General features: G+C 40.8%; 1 protein-coding gene across 1 annotated transcript in view; it reads left to right on the forward strand.

Moving 5' to 3' along the window:
• Positions 1-13,749, forward strand: part of LOC127450689 (carnitine O-palmitoyltransferase 1, liver isoform-like) — a 58,495-nt gene extending 44,746 nt beyond the window's left edge. The window contains exons 15-19 of the mRNA XM_051714967.1: positions 229-357; positions 5,747-5,902; positions 6,277-6,390; positions 6,515-6,607; positions 12,553-13,749. Of these exons, the coding sequence (XP_051570927.1) occupies positions 229-357; positions 5,747-5,902; positions 6,277-6,390; positions 6,515-6,607; positions 12,553-12,663 (603 nt within the window). The 3' untranslated portion in view covers positions 12,664-13,749. The remainder of the gene's footprint in view (positions 1-228; positions 358-5,746; positions 5,903-6,276; positions 6,391-6,514; positions 6,608-12,552) is intronic.
• The last annotated feature ends 6,498 nt before the right edge of the window (positions 13,750-20,247 follow it).

Genomic DNA, 20,247 nt, shown 5'->3' on the forward strand with positions numbered 1-20,247 from the left:
TGACAAGAGAATCCAACATAGTGCTACTGAGTTAATGTAAATTTAGCATTCAAGGTCAATTTTTGCCCTGGGAATAAAGGCTTCCTGTTATTTGTCTTTTGCATTGTGACCCTACTAAAATCTCATTCTGAGACAAATTCATCAGGGTTGCAGTTGCTTGCACTACATCTTGGCTCATATAGAACATTTTGTTCCATGTCACCTTCTTATTTCTTCTTTATACTTCAGGATAGAGGGACATTCTGCCTGACTTATGAGGCCTCAATGACACGTCTGTTTCGTGAGGGTCGCACAGAGACTGTACGCTCATGCTCCATTGAAAGCTGTGCCTTTGTCCGTGCATTGGAAGCAGGAGAGGTGATAAAACTTTGAATGCCTTTAAATCTTCCTTGTATCTCTCAGGGAATTTTTGATGAAGGAAGTGTTGACAACCCTGGTGACTATAAAAGTTCATTCTATTGCAACTTACACTTAATTTTTATCAGTTGGCCTAAACTTACTATAGTACCTGGTTACCAAATCCAAAAATTCTTGCCATTTCATTCTTGGTTATGAACAGCACAGTAATTTGCATCCTCCTTTTTGAGTCACAGTGATTTTAAAGAAAAAGTACTCTTAGTGGACCATACTTTAAAATAGTGTTTCTCAATCTATTCAGGCCAAGTGCCACCTTCTGTTAAATCAGAACATTTGAGTACTAGATCGTCACCATTAACATTCCATCATATACTGTATTTTTTCAGCATTGAGCAAATTGATATCTCTCTGAGTGCAAGCTTAAGGATTGTGAGCACCATACACATAATGTCATAATGCCTTATATTGATTCAAATTTACAGAATATTTCTGTAGTTGAGATAAATCACTGTTGTGAATGTTTGCAATCCATTTCAAACACTTTATTTTGCAAGCTATTTTAAAATTTGCAATCCAATTCAGAGAAATTCATCCTAAAAATATTTTGGAATTTGGAGCAATGTAGCACTTGGAACTGCACCGCCTGTTCCCTGTCAAAAGCTACACTTAATGCTGCGCTCGATTCAGCGCTTATGGGAACGTCTTTAGGAGTGACCAGCTGTGAATATGTGTGCAACACGTCAATGAAATTGACTAGAACCTTTATAGTCTCTGTTGGTGACATCATAATGCGCCAGTACCAGGGGCTATAAACAGATTTGCCACAGGTGCATCGTCAGGTCTTATGTCTTCAGACCACTCTGTGATGTGTTTGTGCTTCTCGGCTTCTCAGCTCTCTATTTTTCTTCTGATAGGAGTTAGATTTGTCAGGCAGTGTGCAGAAAACTTTCTCTTTCTCTGTCATTCAAGTGTGGAAAAGACAAAAGAAAGAAAAAATGTGTGATCAACAAAAAAAACGGTGTGTGTTTCCATGCATGTCCGTCCTATGGCTGAATCGGACACACAGCAGTTTTGTTTTGTTTTGCTTTTGCGTTGGGGTGAGTGTGAGCATTGTGAGCTGTTCACAGTGAAGACTTTGCACGCTCGTCTCGCTTACTTCCAAGAGCCAGCACCCACCATTTCATTGTGGGGTTCGCGTATGGATCTGGCTGAGGAGCGAGAGACGGGTCCGTCCCTATCGCTCGCCCTCTCTCCAGATCCAGTTTGTCCCTTGCGTGATCTCGAAGCGCGCCCCGGCGCCTCTTCGGTTCATGAGGGGGACGATGAATCTCTTGGGTCTGCGGACTTTGAGTTGCCTACCTCTGAACATTCCTCACGTGATGACAAAGCAGTTGAGGAATTACTTGAGGTGGTTACTCGTGCGGTGGCCAGATTACAGCTAGACTGGCCACGCGAACAGGAGACCCCCAAACGATCGAAACTAGAAGACAGATTTCTGTCTGGAGGCCAGGGGATGGGAACACAAAATCAGTCTCTCCCCTTCTTTGAAGACCTCCATGACGAGTTGACTCGTTCATGGGGGAAACCTTATACTTCCCGTATCTTTGTGCCTTCGACGTCGACATATTCGACTATCGTAGGTGCTAAGGTATGGGTATATACAATGATGCCACAGGTAGAAGAGACGCTCACGGGCTATCTCTCACCTGGTTCGACATCATCATTAAAAAGACCAACTCTCCCCACAAAGCCGTGTAGAACCACCTCAACGCTTGTGGGGAAAGCTTATCAAGCAGCAGGTCAGGCTGGTGCTGCGCTACACACCATGGCGGTGTTACAGGCATACCAGGCTGATCTGTTGAAGGACCTGAGTGCGGGTAGTACAATCGACGATGAAGCATTCTCAGAGCTTCGTCGAGGCACAGATTTATCTCTCCATGCAACCAAGCAGACGGCTCGCGCTATCGGCCGTTCAATGGCTGCTTTGGTCAGCACGGAGAGGCATCTGTGGCTAAACCTCACGGGCATCAAAGATAAGGACAGAGTATTCCTACTTGATGCCCCAGTCTCACCTTCCGGCCTGTTTGGCGATTCAGTGAATACAGTCGTCACCAGGTTTCAGGAGGTCAAAAAACACGAGGAAGCCTTTGTGCAATTCCTGTCTTGCCGCAGTTGTGGAGGGGCTGCTGGCCACCCAGCCTCGCCCCAGTCCGTCTAGAAGGAAGGCTCAAAAACAAAGTGTGGTGAGTCGCGCTCCCCCTTGTAAAGATTGGGGACCGGCTCGTCGCCCTCAGCAGCCTCCAAAGCAAGACCTCAGGACCATTATTTCCAAAAAGAAGTAGTCCTGACGGTCTAGCGCCCAGCACTGTGGGGGTAGCCTCCCTCGGGACGGGTGCGCAAAACATCTACCCGCTCCTTCCCGACACCCCCACAAAACCTCTCCATCCCCACTGCCTCTGGTGTTTCGGGGGGGCAGCGGTTTCCAGCAAAATGTTGAGTGTTCCGATGCTTCCTGTTGTCGCCCAGGACACGGAACATCCAACATCCCTTCAATGGGAAGTATCAAAATTGGTATCCATTTCAGAGAACCTGGCAGCATGGAAGCTACTGCCAGGTATTTCTATATGGGTCCTAAAGACAGTAGAAAAGGGCTACAGAATTCGATTTGTTCGCCGTCCTCCGTGTTTCAACAGCATGGTCCCCACTACCGTGAAACCGGAACAAGCACATTTACTGTCACAAGAGCTGCAATCTCTTCTGGTCAAAGGGGCCATAGAACATGTTCCCCTTCCAGAGAGAAAGAGTCTTACTTCAGCAGATACTTCCTGGTTCTCAAGAAGGATGGGGGATTGCGTCCGATTTTAGATCTTCGAGGCTTGATCCGGTCACTCTTGAGGCCTTCTGTCCTCCGACGTTCACAATGCCGGATCAGGAGAAACTTCACAGACTGTGTCCAGTCCGTGCTCTTCAGGCCTACGTCCACCGGTAATGCGGTAGGCTGGTCCTCTCCACACACATTCATAAGATTTTATAGTTTGGATGTTCATGCCACTCTGGGCTCTCACGTCCTTGAGTCAACATCACAAGCTCATGTCTGAGACTTTTCGCGTTCTTGTGAGCACACACTACACAACCGTAAGGGGTCCAGACACCCACAGTGTGGTGGCGTGGGTATTATCGTTCCCATAAGCGCTGAATCGAGCACAGCATTAAGTGTAGCTTTTGACAGGGAACGTCTCTGATTACTTGACTGTAACCCTTGTTCCTTGAAAAAGCAGAATGAGATGCTGCGCTTCATTGCCGCACTGAGGATGTCCCAGGACTGCTCTTCAGACAAATATACCTGACGATGCACCTGTGACACATCTATTTATAGCCCCTGGTACTGGCGCATTATGATGTCACCAACAGAGGCTATAAAGTTTCTAGTCAATTTCATTGACGTGTTGCACACATATTCACAGCTGGTCACTCCTAAAGACGTTCCCATAAGCGCTGAATCAAGCGCAGCATCTCGTTCCGCTTTTTCAGGGAACAAGGGTTACAGTCAAGTAACCCGAGACGTTTCATTATCTATACCATGCTCAAAACTGAGTGCTCAATCCATGTGGTGTTACAATAGTGCCAGTCAAAAGCAGATGGCTCTTTAAGCTCACCTTCAGGAATTTAGATGCTCAGACTTTAAGAGGACAAACAGAATAAAATCTTGCCTTTTTTAACACCACATTTGTCCGCTCTTTTTTTTTTTTTTTTTTTTTTGCACAAACATGCACACAAATAACAACTCGTACCAATAGAACTTCCCATTTTTACTGCACCTTTGATATACACAAAGTCTACAAATTCATGTAACACAATAAATCAATGCAATGAAACATATATAAATTTAACAGTATATAAGTGTGCATAAAACATTACAGTGATTTAAAAAAAAGAGGGGGAATATAGGGGAAAGGGAGAAACCAACTGAGGGGAAAAATAAAGTTCACAAATCCAAAAGATCCAGGGTTGGGGAGTAACAGAATACATGTAACGGGATTATGTATTTAAAATACAAAATATAAGTAACTGTATTCCACTACAGTTACAATTTATATAATTGGTATTTAGAATACAGTTATATTCAAAAAGTGTTTTGATTACTGAAGAGATTACGTTTCATTTTCATTTGTTTCATTTAATATTTAGTCTTTTCAGAGAGAAACCATTTATACATATAAATGATGCGATCCAAAGTGCATTTGAACAGCGGTGAAACACTTGCTTATGATGTGTTACATTCATACAAGAAGACAGAGAAGTAAGTTTGGAGCAGAAGAAATAGAAATAAACCTTGTGTAAATTGTCAGATTTACGCTAAGCTAAAATGCTATTTCTAGCCATTTTACATGCACGTTACCAGACACAGTCATATTTGTTTTATCAACAAAATTCACGTTGGATCATAATTTCTTTTTTCTAGTAAGACCTTTTATATTAGGGCAAAAATCGTATTCTTGATAATTTTTTTTTTTTCTGTAAAAATATATAAAAATCCTTAAAACAAGATCAATTTGATTTATCTTGTTTTTCAGAGAATGTATTTTTAACGTGTATTTTTTTCTTACTGTACTGGCAGAGTTTTTATAGTCAAAACAAGTGAAAAAAATCTACCAGTGCTGAAGAAGTAATCCAAAGTATTTAGAATACGTTACTGACCTTGAGTAATCTAACGGAATACGTTACAAATTACATTTTACAGCATGTATTCTGTAATCTGTAGTGGAATACATTTCAAAAGTAACCATCCCAACCCTGAAAATATCTTTGATTGGAAGAACAGGCTGCCAAATTTAAGATCATTGCCATAATGATCTTGAAACTAATTTTTCCAATGCCAGATGATGCATCAAATCACTAATCAAATGTTTTAAGTACAAGTGATGTTCAAAGTAAAATAATTTGGGATTTGTCTTTACATTTCATTAAAATAAGCCATCTGGCTAAATGGGTTGCAAAGTGATCATATTTTTATCAGTGCTATTTATACACAGATCCTATGAAACTACCCCAGATATTCTTAAAACAAAAGGTTTAATACTTGTGTGAAAAAAAAAAAAAAAAAAAAAAATTGTTGCCAGAAAACAAAAAACCTTTAGGCATGACCTGAACATAAAAGAGAAACTTTATTTTTCTTATTTTTTTAATAGTGTAAGCTTCATTTGTGCTGCATACCACCTGGGGGCACTCCGATTTACCACATTTTGAGAACAAATGCTCTAGAAAAAGGATGAACTACAGGCCACTCACACACAGTTAGCTCCCAGTGTCGTGTAACCTCTAACATGGCAAATATTTCATTTTGCTAGTTTAAGTGTTTAGCCTGCATGACCCTGATTTTTATTCATAGGACCGAGAGCATTGCAGCAAGCTGTTCAGAAAGGCTGCTGAGAAGCATCAGAATCTCTACCGTCTAGCCATGACTGGATCTGGCATTGACAGGCACCTCTTCTGCCTGTATGTGGTCTCAAAATACCTGGGGACAGAGTCCCATTTCCTTAAAGAGGTCAGTGTTTGTTTATGTTGGGGAGGCTGATTAATTTACCCAAGTCGTTATGGTCGGAGATATTTCTGTTCTAGGCATGAGTTTGATATTGGACATTAAAGATGTCAACAAATGATACAATCTCCTTAAACCACCTTCTCTTTGACCACTCAAAATGCACCAACAAGACCTCACTAAGAATGTTTAGTAGTTTAAAAAACATCCAAAACAACATTATTCTTTACATTTAGTAGTAGATTGTTAATCTTTATATTGATGTAAAGGATAAGGATACATTCATAGATAAGAGAGTTTTGAGCAGCTCAAGGATGTGAGTGTACATGTGGGTTTAAAATGATCTCTATATTTGCATGTATGTGCGTGTGGTTGTATAGGTCTTGTCGGAGCCCTGGCGCCTCTCCACCTCTCAGACGCCTGTGCAACAGATGGAGCTGTTTGATCTGGTCAACCATCCTGAGTTCATCTCGCTGGGAGGAGGCTTTGGTCCGGTAAGCAATTGTTAGAACAGTGATCACAAAGTGAACTGACTGAACAACATGCACACATACACACACAAAAGCACTCCTAGGTTCAGTTTAAAAAATATATATATATTTTGTGTTTCTCTGTAAGGTTGCTGATGATGGCTATGGTGTATCTTACATCATCATGGGAGAGGAAATGATCAACTTCCATGTGTCTTCCAAACACTCCTGCAAAGAGACTGTAAGAGCTGAGCAACCCTACACCACTCTGGCATAAACCCTTTATATATACTCATACACTTTTGTACAGTTCAAAGTGGGCAAAGAGGAGGTGGGAACTGGCTGAACAGTCAACAAAGTTTTAATGTCAAACTTAAATTAAAACAAACACCGCCACATGCACGTGCGTCTCTCGCTTTCTCGAACTGGCGCCTCTGGCTCCCCTTTATCTCGCTTTCCCGCTGATCAGCTGATTCAGCGCCAGCTGTGCATCATCATGGCCTGGCCAGGCCTGCTCCTTGTCACACTCTTCCCTATTCAGTAGTCTGACCAACTCCCCCCCCCCCCAATCACTGGAGCGGAGACTCTGCCCTTCCAGCCATTCTGTCAGCTGGTGGTCCACCCTGCCTCCTGTGAACTGGGGGAGAGACGAAGGGAGACGTGAGGAGAGGGAAAGGGTGAGCGGAGACACACAGAGAGAGAGAGAGAGAGAGGACAGATAGAAGAACTTGCTCGCCTTCTCCCTGACGTGCTGCCGCCCGGTCCTCAACTGCTCCTCTGCCCTCTGGTGGACATCAACTCACCCTTCCCCCGGCGGACGGCAGCGAGTCCTCCGGCCCCTGGCGGGCGGAACTGCTCCTCCCCTTCTTCGGTGGACGGCAGCGACCCCTCTGTCCCCAGGCTGACAGCCGCGGCTGCTCCCTGGTGGATGGCAGCAGTGAGGACTCTGTGACAGCGCATCCCTCCTCCCTCCGGGGTTTCGGCACCACTGTAACAGTTCAAGGTGGGCAAGGAGGAGGCTGGAACCAGCTGAACAGTCAACAAAGTTTTAATGTCAAACTTAACTTAAAACAAACATAAACAGACACACATGGCCGCGTTGCATGTGTGTCTCTCCATCTCTCTCAAACTGGTGCCTCCGGCTCCCCTTTATCCTGCTGATCAGCTGGTTCAGCACTGGTCATGCATCATCATTGCCCAGCCTTGCCCTCCTTCTCGTCACAACTCTAAATAATGCTTGCACTTTTTAACTAAAAAATTAATTACTTACTGAGCGGCAGTTTCAATGCTCAGTGGATGATTTCTCTTTAGAAACTTGCCTTTTGCAAATGATGGCCAATGCATGAGCAAACTTGATAGCAGCTGCAAAAATGTCCAAGCTGATCTACTACTGTAACATTTACATTTATTAATTTGGCAGACACTTTTATCCTAAGCGACTTACAAAAGAGGAAAACATAAGCGAATCATCTTAAGGAGACAGTGGTATGAAAAGTGCCATATTACAAAGTTTCACTAGCATCAGAATAGTATTCAAAACAGATTAAAGAGCAACAAGAATTTTTTTTTAATTTGATACATTCATCAACCAGCATCCAGTGAAGAGAGACAAGGAGTGGTGTAACATGCGCTCTCTTTGGTTGATTAAAGACCAGACGTGCTGCTGCATTCTGGATCATTTGCAGGGGTCTAACTGCACATGCAGGGAGGCCTGCAATGAGAGTGTTACAGTAGTCCACTGTAGTTATGACAAGTGATTGAACAAGAAGTTGTGTGGCATGTTCAGAGAGGAAGGGTCTTATCTTCCTGATATTGTAGAGTGTAAATCTGCATGATCTTGCATTCTTTGAGATGTGGTCTGTGAAATTTAGTTTGTTATCGATGGTTACCCCTAGATTTATGACCGTTTTGGAAGGCGTTACTGTAGTTGAATGTTCTAAACAAGCTGCGAGTGTCTGTGGTGCTGTTTATCTTATGGTAATAGGAAGTTTTTCAGATTTAACATTATCTGAAAAAGTTGCAAGCAGAGACTGATACTTACCTAGATCTGCTGGATCTTTAGATTTCCACCATCTCCTCTCAGCTGCCCTGAGGTCAGTCTGATGTTCACGAAGGACGTCAGAGAGCCAGGGGCTGAGTGGTGTTGTACATGCTGGCCTAGAGGAGAGAGGACAGATGCTGTCTAGGCAGGTTGTTAAAGTAGAGCTTAGTGTGTCTGTGGCAGTGTTTACATCCAGGGTGGAAAATACATTTTTGTGTGGGAAGACAGTTAGAGACCACAGTGGAAAAGTGTGGGGGTGAAAGAGTACGGAGGTTATGGCGAAAGGAGACCAAAGGCGGAGTCTGTTTTAATGTAGATGGGAGAGTCCTGTTGATTTGAACAAAGTAGTGATCAGAGACATGTAAAGGAGTCACAAGAATATTTGAGTTGGCACAGTTATGTGTAAAAATGAGGTCCAGCTGGTTACCCGATCTGTGAGTTGCTGTAGTGCTTAGTCTTTCCAAGTCAAATGAGGCCTGAAGAGCATGAAGTTCAGTGGCTTGGGGCTTGTCTTGGTATATGTTGAAATCACCAAGGACCACAAGTGGCCTACCATCCTCCGGGAAGAAGGACAGCAGGACATCCAACTCCTCGAGAAAGTTTGCCAGCTGACCTGAAGGGCGATAGATGACAACAACATGTATTTTTGTGGGTTGCATTGTAGTAATAGCATGGAATTCAAAAGAAGTTTTGTTACATGGAGAGGAGTGTGGTGAAGAAGTCCAGTTGTTTGGAATGAGCAACCCTGTTCCCCCACCCCTACCGGTGTGTCGAGGGGTGTGAGAGAAGAAGTTGTTGGAGAAAGCAGCAGGTGTTGCTGTATCCTCTGGACGTATCCATGTTTCTGTCAGTGCAAGGATGCTGAGGGTGGACTGTGTGGCAAAAGCAGGAATGAAGTCAGCTTTGTTCACAGCTGACTGGCAATTCCAGAGTCCCACTGAGAAAGAGAGCGGAGGAGGTGCTGAAGTGCAAAGTGGCCGTAGGTTGTGTGGGTTGCGTTTTGTCTTGCGTTTATATCGTGTAAACTGTCTGTAACACATAATAGGGATGTGCTTGAAGGCATATGTTATTCGTGAAGTAGACATGTTTAGTATGTAGAAGGAAAAATAAGAAAATAGATACAATTAAAAGATACTTAAGAGCTATGGTGAGTGGCGCTTTGTCGTGTCCTTGCTCGGTGGACTCGCACAGGTAGACTTGCTGGTAGAGGAGGAGGGCTTTACACGAGGGCTTCCACTTCCGCTGCCGCTTCCACGTCAGCATTCACGTCAAATATATACACGCTGCTAATGAGTCGTAAAGTGAAAATAGCAAGACACGCCTTAATGCTACTTAGAACAACAAAGCTAGTCACGTGGGCAAGTACACTGTAAATAAATTATGCTACACTTTAGCAATAAATAATACTCTAAAACAAGTGAAGCACTGTTTATAGACACTAAAAACAATGATAGTTTTACACAAACTGGACAAACAACTCTAAATCTAGCAGTGAATACCCTGGGACAAGTCAAAACAATGTAGCACACACACACCAACACACATTTAAGCGACGCGAGTTCAAGACAGTAAACAAACAGCACAAGTCTAGCAATTAATACTACTCTACATTAAAGTAAAACAATGGAATAAACACACTTAAATGCAACTGCAGACTCTTGTAGATAGATCGCTTCTCCTGGAATGATTATGGATCCCGCGGTTTAAATATTTTACCTGGCGCTGGACATGCCTTAATGCTACTTAGCACAACAAAGCTAGTCACGTGGGCAACCGAAACTAAGGGTCGCGAGAGGTGACAAGCGCAGGAACAAACACGACTTCATTACACCGCAAATAAATTATGCTACACTTTAGCAATAAATAATACTCTAAAACAAGTGAAGTATTGTTTATAGACACTAAAAACAATGATAGTTTTACACACACTGGACAAACAACTCTAAATCTAGCAGTGAATACCCTGGGACAAGTCAAAACAATGTAGCACACACACACACACACCAACACACGTAGTTTCAGCAGTTACAGAAATTCTCAAACCAGCCCATCTGGCACCAATAATCATCCATGCGATTAACTAATCGGATACAATTGTGTGGTTGCAGTGCATAAAATCATACAGATATGGTTCAGGAGCTTCAGGTAATGTTCACATCAACCATCAGGATGGGGAAAAAATCAACAGGAGGTTAACAGAGAATGGCCAGACTGGTTCAAACTGACAAAGTCATGCTCTGTACAATTGTGGTGAGAATAATAGCAGGTTGGCGCTGTTTTGGCGGCACAAGGGAGACCTACACAATATTAGGCAGGTGGTTTTAATGTTGTGGCTGATCAGTATATATTACATTTATTTTTTCATTAATTGCAAAACCAAACCAAAATTATACAGTTTGTTATCGACAGTTTGTCGGGTCCCAACACGCTCAGGGCAAGTAGCAGACCTCTAGTTTGGTTTGGTCATAAGCATTGAAGTACATGTTACCATCATGCCAAGATCAAAGTGCTGCCTGAACCCCTTAGAGGGAAGTTTGTTGAGGCTTATGAGTCTGGAATGGGATTTAAAGCCATTTGCAACTGTTATCATTATTAATGCAATATCCTATTAAAAATCCACCATTCAGCTGTACAAAAAATAATCCACAAATGGAGAAGGTTTCATACCAGATCTCAATCCAGTGTGAAGTGGGCCGTACATGTAAGATAAGCCTCCAACATCACACAGGAATTGACAAAAAAAAAATCCTTATGCTGACATTAGAGACGGACAGACAGTAAAAAAAAAAAAATAAAAAAAAACCTGGACAGGTTATTTCTGCCAAAGAGGCAATACCAGCTGCTGAATATAAAGTAGTTATTTATTTCCTCTGAAAACAATTACATTTCTGTAGGTATTTTTGTTGAAAAATATCTGTCAAACTTTCATTGCTGTTTGTCAAATTATATTACCTTCACCCATCAATATGATCCAAATAAAAGTTCCAGATATGCACACATAGGCTGAAGAATGCAGAAACATTTCATGGTTTATGCTTTTTCACAGGACTGCATATATACAGTACTGTGCAAAAGTTTTAGGCACTTGTGAAATATGTTGCATTGTGAGGATGTCTTCAAAAATGCCATAAATGGTTTTCTTTTATCAATTAACATCATACAAAGTCCGGTAAACATAAAAAAGCTAAATCAATATTTGGGGTGGCCATCTTTGCCTTTAAAACAGCCCCAGTTCTCCTAGGTACACCTGGCCACAGTTTTTCTTGGTTGTTGGCAGATAGGATGTTCCAAGCTTCTTGGAGAATTCACCACAGTTCTTCTATCTATTTAGTCTGTCTCAATTGCTTCTGTCTCTTCATGTAATCCCAGACTGACTCGATGTTCAGTGGGGGGCTCTGTGGGGGCAATGCCATCTCTTGCAGAGCGCCCTGTTCTTCTGTTCTAATCTTTTCTATTTGCAAAATTAATGTTTGTGAGTCTAAAATGTATTTTTTCCTATTGACACACTAAAGTTGAATTTATAAATAACCATCTTAAGACAAATGTTTTTGTGAAACCTCTTAAGTGGCTAAAACTTTTGCACAGTACTGTACATGATGACATGTTAATTATGTCAGTTATTGGGGCCTGGGTTGCTCAGCGAGTATTGACGCTGACTACCACCCCTGGAGTCGCGAGTTTGAATCCAGGGCATGCTGAGTGACTCCAGCCAGGTCTCCTAAGCAACCAAATTGGCCGGGTTGCTAGGGAGGGTAGAGTCACATTGGATAACCTCCTCGTGGTCGCTATAATGTGTGGTTCTCACTCTCGGTGGGGTGCGTGGTGAGTTGTGCATTGATGCCGCGGAGAATAGCGTGGGCCTCCACATGCACTATGTCTCCGCGGTAACGTGCTCAACAAGCCACATGATAAGATGCGCGGATTGATGGTCTCAGACACGGAGGCAACTGAGATTCGTCCTCAGCCACCCAGATTGAGGCCAGTCACTACGCCACCACGAGGACTTGGAGTGCATTGGGAACTGGGCATTCCAAATTGGGGAGAAAAAGGGAGAGAAAAAATAAATAATTCTGTCAGTTATTTGACACATTATCCTGTCTCTTGTATAGCATGTGAAATTATGTAAAATTTAATCTTGTTCACAGGACTCTCATAAATTTGGCTCTCAAATCAGTCAAGCCATGATGGATCTAATGAGTCTACTGAGCCCAGACTTCAAGGGACCCACACAAGGCAACCCCAAAAAGCAGTCATAAATCATGGCAGGGAGTCTGGATGTGCGTTCCTGTTGTACTGAAGATGGATTGATATTTGTCTTTTTTTTTTTTTTTTAGGTGTATGTGTAATGTTTTGAATGTGGGGTAAAGTGGAGCTATAGCAGGGAAGTTAATTGTGTTTCCCTATTCAATCGATTTCATAAAGTTTTTCTTTTTCGCAAAAAAACTTCATAAAAACGTAATTTTGTTTGTCAAATATGATTAAATATTAACAGGAAGTGCAAAGACAGGTGACTTGTATTTAATGCATAATTTATAAGTTATGAGATATGGGAAGAAGTACTTGTGACGGATCCAGTTGGAAACATATATGTAAAAGAGTGTGTTTAACACAGAATCGACAGTTCAAGCTGAATGATGTGACAAAACTACATTTCTACCATTAAAGTCAATGGAGCTATACATTGCGAGCAGCGTGATGTCTAACTCTTGCATCTGTATTTTGTTGATTAATGGTGGGAGCGATTATGATATGTTGCAACACTTGCTTGTGTAGATTAGTTAGACCTATAACATGTGCGTTGACCGTTACAGTGGTGGTGAATTTCTTAATATTTTGCATTATGGTAAATTAATTTGTAAAGATTATTAAAATAGCAGGGATGTGTGTTTGAAGAAATAGGTACAGTTTAATCCAGTAGCTATAGTGGAATTTAGCAAAACTGCTTAAACCACTTACAACACCTTTTAAAGGGATAGTTCACACAAAACAAAATACAATTCTGACATCATTTACTCACTCATGTTGTTCCATGGAATACAAAAGGAGATGTTAAGCAGAATGTTAGGGAATGACAGTCTCGGTCACTGTTCTCCTTCGCTGTATCTTTTTGCCATGTGATGAAAGTGAATCGTAAACGAGGCTAAGATTTTGCGTAGAATCTCCTTTTGTGGAAAAGGAGGAAAAAGAAAGTCACACAGATTTGGAACAACAGGAGTCTGAGTGTATGTGCCATGATTTGGCGTAACATTAGTTGGGTTTCCATCCATGTATTAAAAAAAAAAAAAATGCTGGATGGAAACACTAAAATGATAATAAAATACCCAAAATGGGCATAAAATGTATATACCTGCTTGAGGTGGAAAAATTTGTATTTGATTAGAAGACATATGCACATAAATAAAACACATTTATAGAATATATTGCTGTAGAATTTATATAGGAATATAGATGTGCATCAAAAAAGTTCAGAAAGCCATGTGAATAGAAGAGATGATTTTTCTTTTCAACACATGGGATGGAAACACTGCTTTATTCACAAATTGTTTTTGCAATATTCCAATTTTTCACATAAATTAAATTTGTAAATATAGCTACTTCTTGTTTTGTCTTTAAGTTGCTGACAATATGATTATTATACTTAATTTTTTAATGAAACATATATGGACAGGTCAAGCTGTATCCAACATGTATAAATAAAGCAGATTTAGGATGTGGTAAAATCAGTGTTTCAAAACTTTTGACTGGTAGTGTGTGTGTATATATATATATGTATATATATATATATATATACACACAGGGTTGGGAGGGTTACTTTTAAAATGTATTCCACTACAGATTACAGAATACATGCTGTCAGTAACGGTCAGTAATGTATTCCAAAAACTTTATTTCTTCAGCACTGGTAGATTTCACTTGTTTTGACTATAAAAAAATCTGCCAGTACAGTTAGAAAAAATACATATATTAAAAATACGTTCTCTGAAAAACCTAAATATCTTATGCAATGTTTCTAAAACAAGATAAAGCAGAGTTGTGCTCCAAAGTTTGCACACCCTGGCAGAAATTGTGAAATTTTGGCATTGATTTTGAAAATATGACTGATCATGCAAAAAAACTGTCTTTTATTTAAGGATAATGATCAAATGAAGCCATTTATTATCACATAGTTGTTTGGCTCCTTTTTAAATCATAATGATAACAGAAATCACCCAAATGGCCCTGATCAAAAGTTTACATACCCTTGAATGTTTGGCCTTGTTATAGACACACAAGTGACACACACAAGTTTAAATGGCAATTAAAGGTTAATTTCCCACACCTGTAGCTTTTAAATTGCAATTAGTGTCTGTGTATATATATCAATTGATAATAGTCAATGAGTTTGTTAGCTCTCACATGGATGCACTAAGCAGGCTAGTTACTGAGCCATGGGGAGCATGTCAAATGTCAAAAGACCTGCGTAACAAGGCAATGGAACTTTATAAAGATGGAAAAGGATATAAAAAGATATCCAAAGCCTTGAAAATGCCAGTCAGTACTGTTCAATCACTTATTAAAAAGTGGAAAATTCAGGGATCTCTTGATACCAAGCCAAGGTCAGGTAGACCAAGAAAGATTTCAGCCACAACTGCCAGAAGAATTGTTCGGGATACAAAGAAAAACCCACAGGTAACCTCAGGAGAAATACAGGCTGCTCTGGAAAAAGACGGTGTGGTTGTTTCAAGGAGCACAATACGACGATACTTGAACAAAAATGAGCTGCATGGTCGAGTTGCCAGAAAGAAGCCTTTACTGCACCAATGCCACAAAAAAGCCCGGTTACAATATGCCCGACAACACCTTGACACGCCTCACAGCTTCTGGCACACTGTAATTTGGAGTGATGAGACCAAAATAGAGCTTTATGGTCACAACCATAAGCGCTATGTTTGGAGAGGGGTCAACAAGGCCTATAGTGAAAAGAATACCATCCCCACTGTGAAGCATGGTGGTGGCTCACTGATGTTTTGGGGGTGTGTAAGCTCTAAAGACACGGGGAATCTTGTGAAAATTGATGGCAAGATGAATGCAGCCTGTTATCAGAAAATACTGGCAGACAATTTGCATTCTTCTGCATGAAAGTTGCGCATGGGACGCTCTTGGACTTTCCAGCACGACAGTGACCCTAAGCACAAGGCCAAGTTGTCCCTCCAGTGGTTACAGCAGAAAAAGGTGAGGTTCTGGAGTGGCCATCACAATCTCCTGACCTTAATATAATCGAGCCACTCTGGGGAGATCTCAAATGTGCGGTTCATGTAAGACGACCAAAGACTTTGCATGACCTGGATTCATTTTGCCAAGACGAATGGGCAGCTATACCACCTGTAAGAATTTGGGGCCTCATAGACAACTATTACAAAAGACTGCACGCTGTCATTGATGCTAAAGGGGGCAATACACAGTATTAAGAACTAAGGCTATGCAGACTTTTGAACAGCGGTCATTTCATTTTTTTCTTTGTTGCCATGTTTTGTTTTATGATTGTGCCATTCTGTTATAACCTACAGTTGAATATGAATTCCATAAGAAATAAAAGAAATGTGTTTTTCCTGCTCACTCATGTTTTCTTTAAAAATGGTACATATATTACCAATTCTCCAAGGGTATGCAAATTTTTGAGCACAACTGTATATATATATATATATATATATATATATATATATATATATATATATATATATATATATATACTGAATCAAGGCTGTAACCATATCTTGAACACTGGGGGGCACCAAACCATTTTGGGGGGCTCGCGGGTGTCCTCGGTCCTTTAAAATAGTAAATGTGGCAAATGCAATAATTTTCGCTTTAAATACGTTAAAGATAATTTAAATGCGACCAAAATTGGATCATTTTTGGTTTTAAATTACATGTTTTATTAAGTTCATGGTACAAGACAAACACTGTGTCTGCATTGCTAGCAATTTGCCTGTTTCAGTCATCTTTTCTTTCTTTTTTGTGCTGTCTCAAAGAAAAGATGAGCATAATTTTAATTTCTTTTCATCATTGATGTATATGTAAAATGACATTACATCAGCTGGCTAGCAAAAAGAAACTACACAAAATTATTTACTGCCCTCAAGTTGTCCCTTGTTATTCTAAGGAATAGAGCTGCTTAAAATATCTATTTTTATGTTGCAAGAAAAAGTAAACACATATGGGTTTTGAACAACATAAGGGTGAGTAAATGAGTGAGTAAAAGTACATTTTTCATTTTTAGGTGAACTATTCCTTTAACTTGTTGATAATTTTTTGAGCACAGACTTGTCAAGGACATACTCAAAATAAAAATGGTCTTAAAGGCTTGCTTTGTTCACACTGCAGGAAAAATCTGATTTTTTTTGAGTGACTATTCAAACTGCAAGTTATATGTGGCCAGATCATATTTTTTTCTGTTCAGACTGTAGTTGCTTTTGCTATCATGTCCACATTACTTGTCATGGTAACGCAGTAAGCTTGCATATATTCACCATGCATTAGATTTTAGCGATGGATGTTTTACCATTGATTATGCTTTTCATGAGGGCAGTATCCAAATATGAACTTTCTTCACAGACAATGGCTTAAAAATGGGGTGACATATGCAGCGTTTGTTGCCGCTGCTATTGTTGCTGCCCGTTTTAGCGGGGACGTCCTGACGTCCATCCATACGGGACACCTTTTTTCTTGGGGTCCTGTATTTGAGAAGAGAGCGAAACATCCTGTATTTAAGGCTTTGTGTCCCACAGTTTTGTAGGGCTGAAATGTGTAATAAAACAGGCTGAACTCACTTTTGAAGTCATTTTTATTGAAAATTCTGTTTGTAACGATCCTACGTTATTGTATTAAATTCAAAGTGCCCTGTGAAGCCATTAATTACACCGTTCGGAGCGCAGTATGTTTTCTCGTCGCAAAATGTCTTGGTTAGTAACCTCGATTCCCTGAGACTAAGGGTACGAGACATTGCATTTGCTAACACATATGGGAGTATCCTTTCACACGAACTAGTTGAAACCTCTCTACAAAAATGCCAATATTCTAATACTAGCTATATTGTTTTAGCAACGCCCTTTTAGGTGCAAAGTTGTCCACTATAAAAGCAGGAGCTCAAACACTATTCCTTAGAAATTTCTGACTAAGGGACAAGCAGCACATCACTCGCACCTCAAAAGAACTCTGAGTCTTGTAGTGTGGCCAGCGTTCGCAATGTCTCGTTCCCTTCGTCTCAGGGACCCGAGGTTAGGTACACAACCGAGACATTCCCTTATGACTCAGTACACTTGACATTGCGTTTGCTAATGCATAAGGGGAACAGAATCCCATCACGCCACACTACACGACATAACATTCCGGAGAGGAAACATGACGCCGCAGTCCCGTGGGACGGCGACCGACTTGAGTATGCCACAAGTGAGTGACCCTCATGTTGGGCCAGGTGGGGAGCACTCAGAATGAATATATGAACTAGTCATATAGTATGAATTAACCCCTTCACAAACCCAGTCGGGTTTATTTATAATGAAAGTGCTTGTGACTTTATGGTAAATTACAACGGCCTGAATGCAGGCAGTTGTGTAAAATGATGGGGATCCCATATTAAAGCCTGTATGTTTGGCAAACGAAATAGCAAGCACTCTAAACAGAGAGGACTTGTGAAGAGAGAGACGTTATGTCTCGGTTGTAAAACCTTGCGAATGTGTTTTGAGAAGACCATGGTGCTGCTAAACATATGTCTTGTAAAGACACACCGCCTCTAGTTGAGTGTGCTTAACACCAATTGGGCAAATTTTACCCTGTGACTCGTAAGCCAGGGCAATCACATCAACGATCCAGTGAGAAAGTCTTTGCTTGGAGACGGACATTCCTTTTGATGCGTTCTCCATAGCACACAGAGCTGATCAGACAGTCTGAACAGGCGGGTGCGCTCAATGTGTGTGTAGCGCCCGCACAGGGCATAACAAATGCAAGGATTGTTCCTCATCCGAATTAAATGGAGGAGGGAAGAAGGCTTGAAGGTGATCCACCTGTGCTCTGAAGGGCGTGGTTAGAACCTTAGACGCATAGCCTTTTCTGGGTTTGACAGTGGCTTTTGAAAGACCGGGGCCAAACTCCAAACATGAATTATCAATTGAAAGTGCATGTAAGTCACCGACCCGTTTTACTGAAAACACTGAAGGGGGGCCCTGCGAGTGCTTTTAGTTCCAAAGTTAGGTCCGAATTTGGGATTGTAGCTGGACGAGCTGGATTTAATCGTCTTGCTCCTCCAAGGAACTTTATGATTAAATAATGTTTGCCTGAAGTGGCGCCAGCTTCAAGTGCATGATACGCCATATAAACTTTGAGCGTTGACAGAGTGAGTCCTGCATCTAATCGCTCTTGAGGAAATATGAGAATTTCATGTATGGGGCAGTTTACTGGGTCTTTGCCATGTGAAAGACACCAAACAGTGAACACATTCTATTTTAGCATGTAGAGGAGTCTCTTGGAGGGTGCTCTGGTTCTTTTGGTTTAGCGTGCTCCATTCTGGGGCCACACATGCAGGTTCCACAGCTTGGGCTAGGGATGCCAGATTGTGCCTTGTGCCTGAGAGAAGAGATCCCTCCTCAGGTATTTCCCATGGCGAGATGTATAACATCTCTATCATTTCTGGAAACCATAGCTGATTGGGACACTATGGCGTAATTAACAGAACTGTTTCCATGTCCACTCAGACTTTGCTGATGACAGAATGAAGGAGGCACACCGTTTTGAAGCGCATACTTGCATTTTGCTGGCCATACGTGGGCCAGCGTGTCATGATGACAAATATATGCCACTACTGTTGTGTTGTCCGTACGAATCAGAATGTGGTGATTCACAATATCAGAATGAGAAGCTCTCAAAGCTAGAAAGACAGCCAGTAGCTCTAGGCGGTTGACATGAACTCCTAAAAAGGAGATTTACTGTCTGGGGAAAAGTGTGCTTTTCGCCAGATGACATTAGACTAGATTTTCCAAATGGCAAAGCAGCAAGTCTGTGTTCAATCAGTAGTGCCTTTGACTGGCTAGTAATAACCAGTCGCTGAGGTAATTCAAAACACACGTTTTTTTATTTTTAATAAATTTGCAAAGATTTCAAACAAACTTCTTTCACATTGTCATTATGGGGTATTGTTTGTAGAATTTTGAGGAAAATAATGAATTTAATCAATTTTGGAATAAGGCTGTAACATAACAAAATGTGGAAAAAGTGAAGTGCTGTGACTACTTTCTGGATGCACTGTACAACTAGTGAAAATGGTAATTTTTGATTTCAGTAATTGAATTTCAACGTGTTACATTTGGTATTTCTGATATCTGGAAGTGGATTTCAGATATCAATAATTTGGAGTGTAATTAGTGATATCTAACAAGACTTTCTTACTAGTAACAATTACATTACAGATATCAGAAATTAAAACTGTCACTAGTGAAAACTGAATGACTGATATCAAAAATGAGCATTTTTATTCATTGGAATTCAATTGTTGATATAAAAAATTGGCATTTCCACTAGTAGAAATTGCATTCTTGATATCAAAAATTATATTTTTTACTAGAAAGAAAAGAATTGTAGATAAGTGAAATTGGACTTTCAACTTTCAACTAGTAAGAAACAAATTTTTGATATCAATAATTGTGTTTTGAATACGAGTGAATGACATATTGGTGTGAAACTTTACTAGTGAAAATTATATTATGGATATCAAAAATTATGGTTTTTACTAGTTGAAATCCCATTTTTGATATCAAGAATGTGATTTCTATGAGTGATGACGTCATTTTTGATATCAAGAATTCACA

The sequence above is a fragment of the Myxocyprinus asiaticus genome, chromosome 13 (genome assembly GCF_019703515.2).
Source record: "Myxocyprinus asiaticus isolate MX2 ecotype Aquarium Trade chromosome 13, UBuf_Myxa_2, whole genome shotgun sequence".
Taxonomy (NCBI): domain Eukaryota; kingdom Metazoa; phylum Chordata; class Actinopteri; order Cypriniformes; family Catostomidae; genus Myxocyprinus; species Myxocyprinus asiaticus.